At 44.1% G+C, this 13,686-nt stretch overlaps 1 protein-coding gene and 1 long non-coding RNA gene across 2 annotated transcripts in view; one reads left to right on the plus strand and one right to left on the minus strand.

The window, feature by feature from the left end:
- LOC140121478 (uncharacterized) overlaps positions 1–13,686 on the plus strand; it is a 78,960-nt gene that overhangs the window by 33,918 nt on the left and 31,356 nt on the right. The window lies entirely within an intron of this gene.
- PGBD5 (piggyBac transposable element derived 5) overlaps positions 1–13,686 on the minus strand; it is an 87,244-nt gene that overhangs the window by 10,403 nt on the left and 63,155 nt on the right. The window contains exon 5 of the mRNA XM_072141116.1: positions 12,545–12,742. Within this exon, the coding sequence (XP_071997217.1) occupies positions 12,545–12,742 (198 nt within the window). The remainder of the gene's footprint in view (positions 1–12,544; positions 12,743–13,686) is intronic.

Below are 13,686 nucleotides of genomic sequence, written 5' to 3' on the forward strand. Positions count from 1 at the left end.
ATTTCAGCTGCTATCACCTGATCAGGGGGAGTATAAACCCCTGTGCATGAGTGAAGAGAGAGATAGAGTGTGGAGCACACCTTCAGTGCTGCCACAGGAACTAATCCAAGGAACTGAGTCAGGAGACTCTAACATAGAGCTGCAGCTTCCACAGTTTGGGCACAGCTCCATCTCAATTATCCCAGCCTGCACATACCATCAGACTGGTGCCTTATTCCTTATACTCTCCACGGCCACTCCAGTACCAGAATCAGAATCTGCTGTTTGACCGTTTTGGCCGTTGCCTGCTACCTGTTGTTCAATAAAGAACTGGTGAGTTGATTTGCACAACGTTGCCTCCGTCTGATCTCTGGATACAGCTGTTTACCACCATGGGCTTCACCATCCTTTATCCTGGGACTTCTTTTATAGACACTCAGGGGTTGCCCCAGGGAGAAACAAGTACTTCAGCCTCTTCCACACCTCCCACATACACCACCTGCTGGAGACCTGCAAGGCTGTAGGACAGCCTTCCGGTCCCCATACCAAGCACCGTAACATCAGCTTGCCCTAGGCCGCAATCGCCAGCCACTCTGGTATTCTGGGCCCCAAGCAAAAGGCTAAGCCCCGGTGGGGGATGTTGCACATGCACCCTCTGAATCTCTAGTTGAACTTGGGAAAGGGTGATGGAATAATGATGTATATATTTATACCATATTTTGGTAAAAGTTAATACTTATTTAAAAAAAACTTTAATTGGAAAGAATGACAAAAAAATCTTATTTTTTCACATTTGTAGTCAATTATTGGCATATTTTATAAAGAAAAAAATATGTAGTAGTAAAACTATCCTATCAAGTTAAAGTCTCACAAGTTATAAAAAAAAACTACCGTAAGTAAAAATAGTTATGATATGTAAAGCTTTTCCAGAAATATCATCATTTAAAGAAGCGCATAGGACAGTGATGGGCAACCTTTTGAGCTTGGTGTGTCAAAATTTGCCAAAAAACCGAGCATAACTCGGGTGGTGTGTCACCTTGACAAAAAAAACATAATTTTGTGATATTTATAGTTTAAATAACAAATATGTATACTATTTAACTTCCAGGGTACTTTAACCGTAGGTTGTCTGATTGATCCTACCATGTACTGCCATACTACATTATGGCAGTATATGGGGATTTTCCCAATCATCTATTACCATGTGCAAATCGTACATTGTAATAGATCGGTTACAATCAGACAGGTGTGGAAATGCTTAGTAACCTGTGAACTTTCTGTCATGAAAGTTCACAGGTTATAGCGAGGGCGCAGGCGCTGCTGTCTGCATCTCCCTCATGCCCTCTTGGCATGGAGAAGGTGTGAGGAGCAAAAGATTCACAATGTCTGGGCTTGTACATCACAAAACTGACACACAAGCCCTGATGACTGTCTTGTATCATACAGTGCACTGACCTTACTTACTATATGAAAAGAGTTGTTGTCCTCCCTGGTCCCTACTGTGGAGATGGTCAGTGTAGAGGTGGCAGCTGCTGGGACATCACACAAGGCAGCAGCGATGTGACCTCTGACTGTGCTGCCATCCTCCCCCCACCACAACTATCAGAAGCTGCAGAGGAGCCTCCTGGGTGTATGGCCGGGTCACCTCTCCTGCTGTGCCCCATGCTGATACCTGTGCTGACTGGAGACACTAGGCACAGCTCACACATGGGGAGGGGCCGGCCCGCAGGAGGAGGAGGAGGGGGGAGTGCCGTAAGCTCAGTGCAATCTCTCAGCCTGCACCTGGTCATGTAGGATGAAACTTAACTCTCAGGTGTGTCAGTGAAAATGGCTATGTGTGTCAGCACTGACACGCGTGTCATAGGTTAGCCATCACTGGCATAGGAAAACATCAAAAATTGACCTGGACATTCAGGCACCAATGACCATCGGTCACAAAGGGGTTAATATTACCATGGGTACAAGACTGTGTAAAGGTTGTGGGCCCCTTTTGTTGTCACTGCTACAGAGATTAAATATATTGTTTGGTAAAAAAAATATTATTTTATCATTAACTTTAGACTATCTGCACACAAATGTTAGAAAATTCGGCACAGAAAAGCAGATGTTAACATCTACTTTTTACAGCCAATTTGTTTCAGTTTTGCATCAATTTATTCACTGATCCACAGTTAGGACTCTTTTCTACTATTTAAGTAAGTCACATGGTCCACTACAAAGTGTGACTGATCTATTAAAATGTATTGCATTAAGTGCACCTGTAACTTTTTTTTTTTTAAATAGCAGGGAGAAAGCATTGTTGGTTGATATTGGCATTTATTCACCCATAGTCGAAGGTGAAACATTTCAGTTCCTCAGTGGAGCTATTAACCCCTTAAAGAGGACCTTTCACCACCTCACACATGTGGAGATCAGCATACCACTCTATAGGGGCTGCTACACAGATTCGGGGGCACTTTTAATTTCCCTTCTAGCCCCCACGGTTGTGGAGATATTTGTCCCAGTATCTGACCATTGTGATCTATGTTTGGTAAGAGAGGAGGAGCTGGAGGTGTGTGTTATGCTAATCTTCTCTCATACTGTCAGCAGTGAGCAGTGATGTTCATCTAAAGCTTATGTTCACACACATTCTCGTAATATTATGTTGATATTGCATTTACACCGTGTTTACAAAAATGCAATGTGATAAATTGCAATGTGACTAGGACACAGTGGAAATGTGAGCACAGTGTAAACGCAAAGGCGTTGTAAACACTCATGCAATGTAAATGTAAATGCCACGTAATGCAAAGGCTAATTTCTGGGAAATCTGCATAAACATGCCACAAATGATGCATTAGCATAAACGCTACACAAATCCATAACACGCGCCTCCAGCCGCCGTCCCTCCATTCTGGCCAAACATGGACTATAATGGTCAGATATTGGGAATTATATCTCCACATCCATGTGTGCTACAAGGAAAATTCAAAGTGCCCCTGAATCTGTGTATTAGCCCCTACAGGATGGGATGTTCATCTCCATTTAAGTGAGGAGGTGAAAGCTCCTCTTTAAGGATGCAGCCTTTATTCGTAAATTTTTCGCTCCCCTTCTTCAAAATTCTATAACTTTTGCATTTTACCAGGTAAAATGTGTTGTGTGGGGCTTATTTTCTGCTTAACAAATTGTACTTCTTAGTGATGGAAATTTTTATGTCGTGTATGGGAAGTGGGAAAAAATTCCAAATGCAGGAAATCACCCCTTTCCTAAGAACTGATATAAAACGTAAGAAACAGTAAAAATCACAAACATGTTAGGTATCGGTGCGTCTAAAAATGCTCAATCTATCAAATTATAAAACCGGTTATTCCCGGTGGTTAACCTCATAACAGGAAATAGCGGCCGAAAGTCCGAAATGCTCCGTTTAAGCCATTTTACATCACATAAAAAATGTAATAAAAAGTGATCAAAAGGTCCCACAGTAATAGTAATGAAAATGTTAAGCTCACACAGCTCAGAAGATGGCAAAATAAAAAAAAATTTTCGTACACATTTGTTTAATTTTTGGAAATGTATACAAACACAATAAAACCTATATATATTTGGTATCAATGTGATCGTACCAAACCAAAAAATAAATTAGATGTATCATTCGGAGCACACAGTGAAAATCATACAAAAATTATCCCACAATGTGGTTTTTGCCAATTTCATCACATTTAGAATTTTTGTCCAGCTTCCCAGTACATGACATGGAATAATAAATAACATCACTGAGAAGTAAAATTTGTTACACAGAAAAAAAGCCATCACACAGCTCTGTGCATGGAAAAATGAAAAAGTTATGGATTTTTGAAGGTAGAGAGCGAAAAATTTATGAAAAAATGCTGCATCCTTAAGTAGTCAAGGTGTTTTAATACATTTAAAAAAAAATTAAACATTGTGTTTGAAAACAAAAAAATTAGTTTCGCCATCTTCTGGCACTAATAACTTTTCCATAGTTCAGTGTATGTAGCTGTGTAATTTTTTTTCCAAATGAGCTGATGTTTTCATTGAGGCCTGTACCACCTTTTGATCAGTTTCTATTAGATTTTTTGTGTGATGCAAAATGGCGAAAAAGTGTCGTCCATTACGGGGTTCTGCTACGGAAATATTATATTTTGATAGATCGGGCATTTTGGGACGTGACAATACCTAACATGTTTATGATTTCTTTTCTTTATTTTTAAATGAGTTCTAGGGAAAGAAGGTGTTTTTTCTTTTTTTTACTGTATTTATAGACCTCATAGGCTACTTAAAGGAAACTTACCATTTCAAAATAGTCATTTTGACCAAAACATCCCTTTACCTTGGGTTAGGTAAGCTGATGCTGGAGGCAGTCTTAATAAGGCACATAAATCCACAGTTTCGCCAAAAAATGTATTTTTACAGCAAGCAAATGTTACCATTTTGGCGCTCCTGGGCCCCTGACTCAGGGTGCTCGGCGCTTGGTCACAATCATAACAATGCAAGAGCCTCACGTGCTTGCAACCCAGCTCTCGGAAAGCACTGGCACTTTCGCACTGTAACTTTATTTCGCACAGCCGCACTACAAAGCGGATGGCCGTGCGTAATAAGATTACAGTATGCATGCACCAGTGCTTTCCGAGAGCTCGGTGACGTCTAGGTTCTCGGCAGCGAGTGTGGGGGGAATTTTGTTTCTATTTTTTACTCCCCAACTTCAACTTTAATTTTTCCCTGTAAAGAGCTGTATGAGGACTTGTTTTCTGCGTAGCAATTTGCACTTCAGAGTGACGTTAAAGGGGCTTTCCCACAAAGACAAGTTAGGCCCTATTCGTGGGATAGGGTCTAACTTGCTGATCAGTGGGGGTCTCAGTGCTGAGACCACTGAAGATCATGAAAACGAGAAGTTTGACAGACCCCTTGCCACTCCTCAGATTAACACAGCAAATGGCCACAAATGACCGTTCTGCCCCATTAGTCTCTACAGAGCTGACGGAGATCGACGATCACAGCAACATACAGATTAATGGAGCAGAACGATCATGCACGGCAGTCTTCTCCATTTCTCTTATGAAGCGACAAGGGGTCGGTCGAACTAAGGGGAACAGCACGCTCCCTGTCTGAAATTTCCTTAGAAGCGATTTTGTGTAATCGTAGTTTAGCTTGGTACAACATGTTTTGAGCCCTTTTGAGTAAATCAATTGCCACTTCTTCAGTAGGTAATGATTTGAGTGCATAATCTACATAGAAATGCATTTCAACAAAGTCTCTGGCATCTGTTCCGTACTCTCCTTCTCCCGCAAGCTCTGAGAAGGCCTCAGGTCGCTACAGCATGTGAAGGGCTGTTCCCAAATACATGAACCCTCATGCGATACTCCACCTCCATGCTGGGGTCATTGTCCCTGTACCACAGAAACCTGAGTAAATTCCTGTGGTCCTCTCTGACTAGGAAACTCTTTCCTGAACCTCATCAAGACTCCAACTAGGTTGTTTGTCAGATTAGGACATCATTAAAGGGGTTATCCGTGACCATAAAAATTCACCAGATGCTCCCAGTAGTCATCAATCATCACCCTAATGACCATACCTTACCTTGGTTCAAACTTTGAATCCTCCCTATATATGGGGTTACACATCAGCCTGCAAATGTTTACAATCTCAGCTTCCTGTATGGACAATTTTGTGCTGCAGAAACTACACTCCCCACAGTGCATTGTGCTGTAAACACAGCAGGGATTGTATCCACCCATTCCAGCCTACACGGTGCTGGCAACCCTGCCCACTACACCTTCCAGGCTTTGCCATTCCCTGCCCACTACACCTTCCAGGCTTTGCCATTCCCTGCCCACTAAACCTCCTGTTTCCTGCACAGTGCACAGAGAATATTTCATCCTGTCCAGCTACTGAATCTTTCCTCAGCAAAGTGTCAGTCAGATTTCCAAGACGGCTTTACGGCTTTCAGTGTGCGCCCCAAATGACATGTCTACTTTATTCTTTGGGTCGGTACGATCACGGGGATACCAAATTAGGATAGGTTTTAGAATAATTTCAAACATTTACAAATATATTATAATTAGTTGTACGTAGCTGTGGGTGGTGTCATTTTGTGCGTGTCATTTTTAGGATGTACAACCTTTTGATCACTTTTTATTGATTTTCCGATACCCCCAAAGATTACGAAAACGAGGGTTCCGATTGGGTCCACGTACCTCTGTGGGATCCCTTGTTGCACCATCAGAGTAATGGAGCAGATGGCTGCGCATGACTGTTTTGCTCCATCCATCTCTATGGAGCTGATGGAGATTTCCAAGCGCTGTGCTCAGCACTCTCCATCAGCTCCATAGAGATGAATGGAGCAGAACGGTCATGCATGGCCGTCTGCTCCATTACTCTGATGAGCAGTGTGCAAGTAATTGCAATTATTTCAGTGCTTGTATACCAGAAACTGGCATTCCACCATACATTGCGTATCTAAAGGGGCGTGGTCATATATGTTATGCCTCATATGTGACCACTATATCTATGACCACATTGTGACTATATCCAACATGGACCATGTCATAGGGGGGTTATGACATTTTGTCTTGGGATGTGGGTGGTCACATATGTAATTGAGAGGATTGTCACAAAACAAAAATATTAAATGGACCTCATATTTGTCAATGCTCTCCATTACACAGGGCCTGCCACAGCCCAAGAAAAAAATCACATAAGGGACTGTGCATATATTTAGGTGTGTTCACATATGTCATGGTGGTGGTCACATATGAGTTGTGGGAAGCTCATATTTGATCAACTCCCCATGACATACGTGAACACGAGTCCAGTAGACGAGATGGCATGGCAAAGTACTATATACTCCGGGCATGCGCAGTGGCCGCATTGAAGTGTCTCCTCTACTGTGCATGCGCCGGGAAGACGCTGACGAGGGGAAGAAGCTGATGGCCCATCCCTGTGACGATGGAAGAGGACTTCGCCTATCCGTCCCGGAGGCGGCGACGAATGGTGAAGAGAGCTGTGGATTGACGTCAGCGGAAGAGAAGACAGAAGAAGATGCGATGTGGACAGAGCGGAACCAGCCACTTCAGGAACGGTAAGTATATTAGAAAGTTAGCCAGGGTACATGTAGTTTTACAGTAGTCAGGAGAACCTAGGTCCCGGACAACCCCTTGATGTTTGGAGCTTGAGTCAAACAAAACCCTAATTTGATTAGGTTTTCGCGAATGGTATACTCCAAATGAAGGCAAGTACCAGTTCTCCCCGTTTATCTTTAAGGATGGAGCCAGTTCTGCGTAGTTTTTCCAGAATATTTTTTCCATAAAGGTGACTAAATGTTCTCTCATTCATGGCTTGTTGTTTAGGGTATGCTGAAGAGAGTTAAATTTAGACAAAGCTTGTTCCCGGTTATTTGGGAGTCTTGCTCTGGAAGCTTGGAAGGGCAATGGAGAAACCCAATGATTAGATTACCGTAGTCTTTTGAGAACTCCCTGTCTGTTATTTTGATAAATTGTCTGTCCTCTACTGACAATGCTACTTTATTGTCATCCCGAGTTGTGGGAAACACTGATCTCCCCAGGTCATCAGCATAGAGGAAAGGAATGTCGACAGGCACTATGTATGTTTCTCTTCAACTTACAGTTATGAGGGCATAGCTTTATGTAAGACGTGCATCTGTCTCCGCACATATATGTCTTAAAAGAGTCAACTCCTGGTTGATCCGAGCATACATTCCCTATGACTACCCATCCCAAGCCCAGTTGCTGGGCATATGGGGCATAGTTAGGACACTTACACTCTTACACGTTACACTCCTTAGCTCCCGGTGCCTAACTCTTACATCTATGCTACATAGGTAATTATGGTCTGAATTGCTGCACAGCAGCTTAACCTATACCACACTTGTGGACTTGACATTTATTTGATGATATCTTCTTTTGTTGCTGTTACGTTTCTCTTGATTATAGCTATTACTTATTATTCTATAGGCACGGGGGTCTACTGGTTTGTTTTAGCACTGATAGTGCTTTTTTAAATGTTTTTAAATGTATGTGTTTTGATATTTACCTATAATAAAGCTTTCATAATCTATGATACATTATGGGCATCCCTGCTTTTTTGTACAGTTTGAACACGTTACACTCTTGACGCACCTTGTGTACCCTTAGATTGCCCTTGCCAAGCAGAAGTAGAATCTTGGCATCCATAGCCAAAGGTGGGATAACACTGACCAGGTGCCTTAAGTGTGGTTGGTGAAATGCTGGGGTAGGAATTTCATCCCTGTGATCAGGTATTTGGTCACATTTAGTCAATGTAGGTAGATGTATCTCTGTATCCCCTTTGAGAGCAGTAGAGATGAATCCGTGTGCTCTTCTTCCATAAGTCTCTATGCTACCTGAACAGGTATTTAAAGTATAGGGTTTTGCAGGTCCCTTGATCCCAAAGGCTTCAAACAACTTAGGTCAAGCTAGTGACTGGTTGCTCTGGTCATCAATGATTGCATACATTTTTATAGCCCTTTCTGGTTGTCCTGCTGTGTAAACTTTGATCAAGCATATTCGGGCACAGCATTTGTCTCTTTGGCTCTCTCCACATACCTCCAAGCATGAGCAGGAAACATCTGTGGTAGAGTTAGCAGTTAGCAGACATGAAATATAGCCTGGCAGAGTCACTGCACATGAGCCTGTTGCAGGGGAGATTTCTGACTGTGATTTTGGGCTGTAAGGCAATTTCTGACTGTTCTGTCCCCACATTAGGCGTTTGAAGGTGTAACTGGCTGGTAGATAGTAACTGGGAAACTTTCCTACCTTCGTATCCAGAATATGGAGCAGAGAGGACCAGAGCTCAGATGCAGTAGATAAGATGCAGCAACTCATTGATGTGAAGTAAGACCTGGTTTATTTACCTCACATACAGCTGTAGTCACTGATATGGTATTGTGCTTGCTCTGAGATTGTTGATGATTGATGACACTTGTAGACGATACCTGTTGCTGACACCTTTGCTGCTGTAATACTGACACCTGTCGCTGATGGTCAGAAAACATGTGTTCTCAGTCACAGATAACCGAAAATGGCAGGAAAAACCAGGGAACAGGGCTCCAAAACCACACCCACTTAGAAAAAAACTTTATCAAAACAAGCACAGGGAGCACATGTACATCCTGACCTGCAGATGACAGCATAGCATCAATATATTTCACATATAACAATAATGGAGGCAGAACAAAATGCAGTAATATTAACAATAGAATAACAACATAACTAAGGGGAACAGCACAGCCAGAACCAGGAAACAAACTGGACCCCCCCAGTTCGAAACAATGTGCAGACGGAGTCCAGGAAGCTGGAAGATGAGGAGAAAGAACAGGCTGGCAAGACGAGGAGAAGACGCTAAACCAGGCAGAGGAATGAAGTAGGACATTCAGGCGGAACAATATGTCGAGGGGCTGGTTCTTCCCCCATTATCTGAAGCACAAGAGAGGGCATCATCCCTGACCTTTGCTGGTTGGAAATCTATCAGGAAGTTAAAGCAGGGGAAGAAGAGGGACCAACGAACTTGTCATGGATTCAGACGCTGAGCGCTCTGGAGAGGTAGGAGACTCTTGTGATTTGTGTAGATACAGACCGGATGACAAGCTCGTTCCAGAAGATAACGCCACTCTTCCAAAGCAAGCTTTATGGCCAGAAGCTCTCGATCACCTATGAGGTAATTCCTCCCTTTCTGCGTGAAAACGGCTCCAGCACCAACCGTGGAGATGTCAACCTCTACCAGGAAAGGTTTCTCAGTATCAGGCTGGGTGAGAAAGAGAGCGTAGGCAAAAGCAGGCTTCAGCTTGGGGAAAGCTTCGTTGGCCACCGTAGGCCAGAGTTTAGGATTGGCGTTTTTCTTGGTCAGTGCCACAAGGGGAGACACGAGGGAGGAAAAATGCAGTATGAATGGCCAGTAGTAATTAGCGTAGTAATTACTAGGAATCTCTGGATAGCACAAAGTCCTACTGAGCAAGGACACTGAAGTACCGCAGACAACTCTGTGGATCCATCTGTAGAAGATGATATACCCGAGGAATGGAAGACTCTTTTGGTGGAACTGGCACTTCTTGAGTTTGGCATCTAGGGGATTGGTCCGTAGGCGCCTGAGAACTTGCTGTTCATGGACCTGATGGGATTCAAGGTCGAGAGAGAACAGCAGGATATCGTCCAAGTAGACAAGGACACAGGTATAAAGCAAGTCTCTAAAAATGTCATTGACAAACTCTTAAAATATGGCTGGTGCATAACAGAGTCCATACGGTATGACCACATACTGGAAGTGCCCATCACGAGTATTGAAGGCAGTCTTCCATCCATTGCCTTCACGGATACGGATGAGATTATATGCTGAATTTAGTAGGTCGAATTTAGTAAAGACTTTGGGTCCACATAGACTGTTGAAGAGTTCTTTGATCAGAAGTAGTGGGTAGCATTTTTTCACCGTAAGCTTATTAAGACCGCAATATTCAATGCATGAATGGAGTGAACCATCCTTGTTGGCCATTAAGAAGAATCGAGAACCGGCAGGAGAAGAGGACTTGCGTATGAACACATTCTGCAGATTCTCCTGCACGTGAGCCAACATAGCCACGGTTTCAGGCACTGACAGTGGATACAACCGACCCCGTTGGCAGTCGTAGGGACAGTGCAGTGGCAGAGTCTCTGCTTGCTTCTCCAAGAAAAAGTCAGTAAAGTCTAAGTAAGAACCCGGAAGAAGCACCTGTCTGCCAGTTGAGCAGGTGAGCGTGGTGCAGCAACCACAGAAGACCCAAAAGAACGGAAGACGTGGTCCGGGATAGCACATAAAATGACAGTCTCTCTCTGTGCAGTGCCCCGACTTGCAGACATAGAGGCTCGATGCGGTACCATACCGGATCACAGAGGATCTGCCCACTGATGGATGAGATGACCAGTGGCTTCTCAAGATGAACCACAGGAAGATGATGCTGGGAGACCAGGGCAGCAGACAAGGATAACTGCTGTGATGGCCTTTGAAAGACTGGTGCCAAGCGGGCAGTCTATGGGTCCTGACCTGTGCTTATTTGAGATGCTGTTCCTACAGACGCTCTGAGAATCGGATGTCAATCCGAGTAGCCAAGGAGATGAGACCACTCAGAGAGCAGGGAAGATCTTGTGCAGACAGGGAGTCTTTAATATGTCAGGAAAGTCCTTTTTTTTAAAGGTGACAACCAAGGCCGCTTCATTCCATGCAAGCTTAGAAGCTAGGGTGTGGAACTGAACCGCATAGCCACCAACAGACATGTCCCCTTGGCGCAAGTTTAGCAGTGCAATTTGAGCAGATGATGCCTGAGCTGAATTTAGCGAGGAATGCGGTGAGATTAGCTGTGACCGGGTCGTTCCTGTCCCAGAGTTCAGGTAGTGGTAGTTCAGCCAGTTCAGGTTGCGGAACCTTGGTGGGATCCATTGCCGGATCTTACTGTCAGGATCAGGGTTATTGGACCCACTGAACCACCGCAAGCGATGATGTAAGTGGTCACCTGGGAACGGAGTCTAAGTGGCACCTGGTTTTTACCAGAGCCTGCCGCAAAACGGATTGGACTTGCTGCGGGACCACCAGGTCTCTCCACAGTCGGTGGTTTGCGGTGGTGGCCAAGACAAGGTACACAATTGTAAGGCTGAGACAGAGTCATAGACAGGCTGGAGGTCAGGAACAATGCAGAAAGTCAGGGCTGGCAGCAGTGGAGCGAAGTCAGGAACGGAATTGGGGTAACAATGGGAAAACACTATAAACGCACTGAGAACAGGAGACAACCTTTCACAAGGCACGAGGCACAAAGATCCTGGGGGTCAGCAAGGGGCCAGCAATTTAATAGGGAAGGTTAAATCATTGGCGCACTGGCCCTTTAAATCTTAGTGAGCCGGCTTGGGAAACAGGGACGCCCACAATGGAACATGGGGACCACTGCTGCAGTGAGGGAAGGCAAGTGAGGCTGCAGCCGGGCTCCAGGGGCACAGGGAGGTACACTGGTGCACCTGTGACTCGTGTGATGGGTCGCATGAGCACCCGTGACAACACGTTTATGATTTTTACTGTTTATATTTATATGAGGAACTTCCTAATCATTCCTAAAATTCTTAAAAACTTCCTAAAAAACCAGACAGCCTCGGAAATTCGTAAGACACTAGGCTGTCATGGCAACTGATTGCTGCCCCTGATGACTTCATTCGGGTCGGAGATCACACCCAAGATGGCAGCTCCGCCAAGATTTAAATGCCTCCAGCACCGACAGCAGGTGTTACCGGTGGGTGTTTGCTGCAATATGCAGCAAACGCCCACCCTGTATGGAGAGGGCTCAGCCCGTGAGCCTTCTCCATACACCTGCAGCCGTCATGTGACGTAGTAGGGGTTTAATAAGAAATCTCCATAAAACAAAATGTCAGTGAATGAAAGATTATAAAACATGAACTGTAGCAGGATCTAGAACAGACTAAAGAGGTTTCTTCTTTAATTCTGTAGAGCAGAAAATAATGCATTCAAACAATTTCATACAACTCAGACATAAATTCTATATATTTTATTGCTTAACACTTACCCTGCTGTAAAGGTGAATATGCATTGTTCAAAAAACGAAAGTGTCCTTTATTGTACCAGCAAATAAGGGACATCTTTCCTTTCATCCTGATTCTATTTTGTCCTCTAGACAGTGGTACATCTGTGTTACTCATCATTGATAGCGGTAATCCTGTGCAGTCACTTTTTCTGGAGCTCAGCAATCCACAGCAGTAAATACCTGGAAATAGATGCAAATCATATTAAAGGGGTTATCCGGGTTTAAAAAAATTTTTATGGCCGGGCTGGGGAGGGCTATTTAAACATAATAAACATGTACTTACCTCCTCCGGTGCTGCCGATGTCCCGCGCCGCGGCCCGTCTTCTCCGTGCGCCGGTTTCAGTACAGGGGCGCACAGGGAGCTTCCGGCCGGCCGGAAGCTCCCATGCGCACCATCTCCCAACGCTTACAACTCTGAGAGATAGGGACGGATGGGAGGAGCTGTCCACAACGCGGACCGGAAGCTCCCTTTGCGCGGCTTCCGTGCCCCTGTTTATTTACAGGGGCACGGATCGAAGTGACCGCGGTGCAGGACATCGGCGCCGCCGGAGGAGGTAAGTCCATGTTTATTATGTTTAACTATCCCTCCCCAGCCCGGCCATAAAAAGATTTTTAAACCCGGATAACCCCTTTAATGTAGTCTTATCTGCACTCAGCATGTCACAGAGCAAGTGGAGCTAAGAAGATTCACATACTTTACTTCAGTATTCATCTAGTAATAGTTGTAATTAACTAACCCATGATTAGGTGATGTATCTAAGCATACAATGAGCAACAATATAAACATAAATACTATGTGACAAGTAATCTCATACTAACTGTGTCCAATGGACATTGAGACTGAAAGTGCTTTTCCAGCAAAAACATAAATAGTTAAAAAAGTATGATACTGCATTGTATGAATATCAGTGTATAAAAACATAGTGGGAGATTTATCATAAGTGTCTGAGATCAAAACTTTTCTAGTTGCTCATGGCAACCAATCACAACTATAGGAAATTACAATCACAACTGCTGTGGCGAAATGTAAACTAAGCTCTGATAGGCTGCCATGGGTAACTAGAACAGTTCTGCTCTCGGATCTTCCTGATAAATCTCCCCCATTGGATCTAAGTATCGGGGCA

Source organism: Engystomops pustulosus, chromosome 3 (assembly GCF_040894005.1).
Source record: "Engystomops pustulosus chromosome 3, aEngPut4.maternal, whole genome shotgun sequence".
NCBI lineage: Eukaryota > Metazoa > Chordata > Amphibia > Anura > Leptodactylidae > Engystomops > Engystomops pustulosus.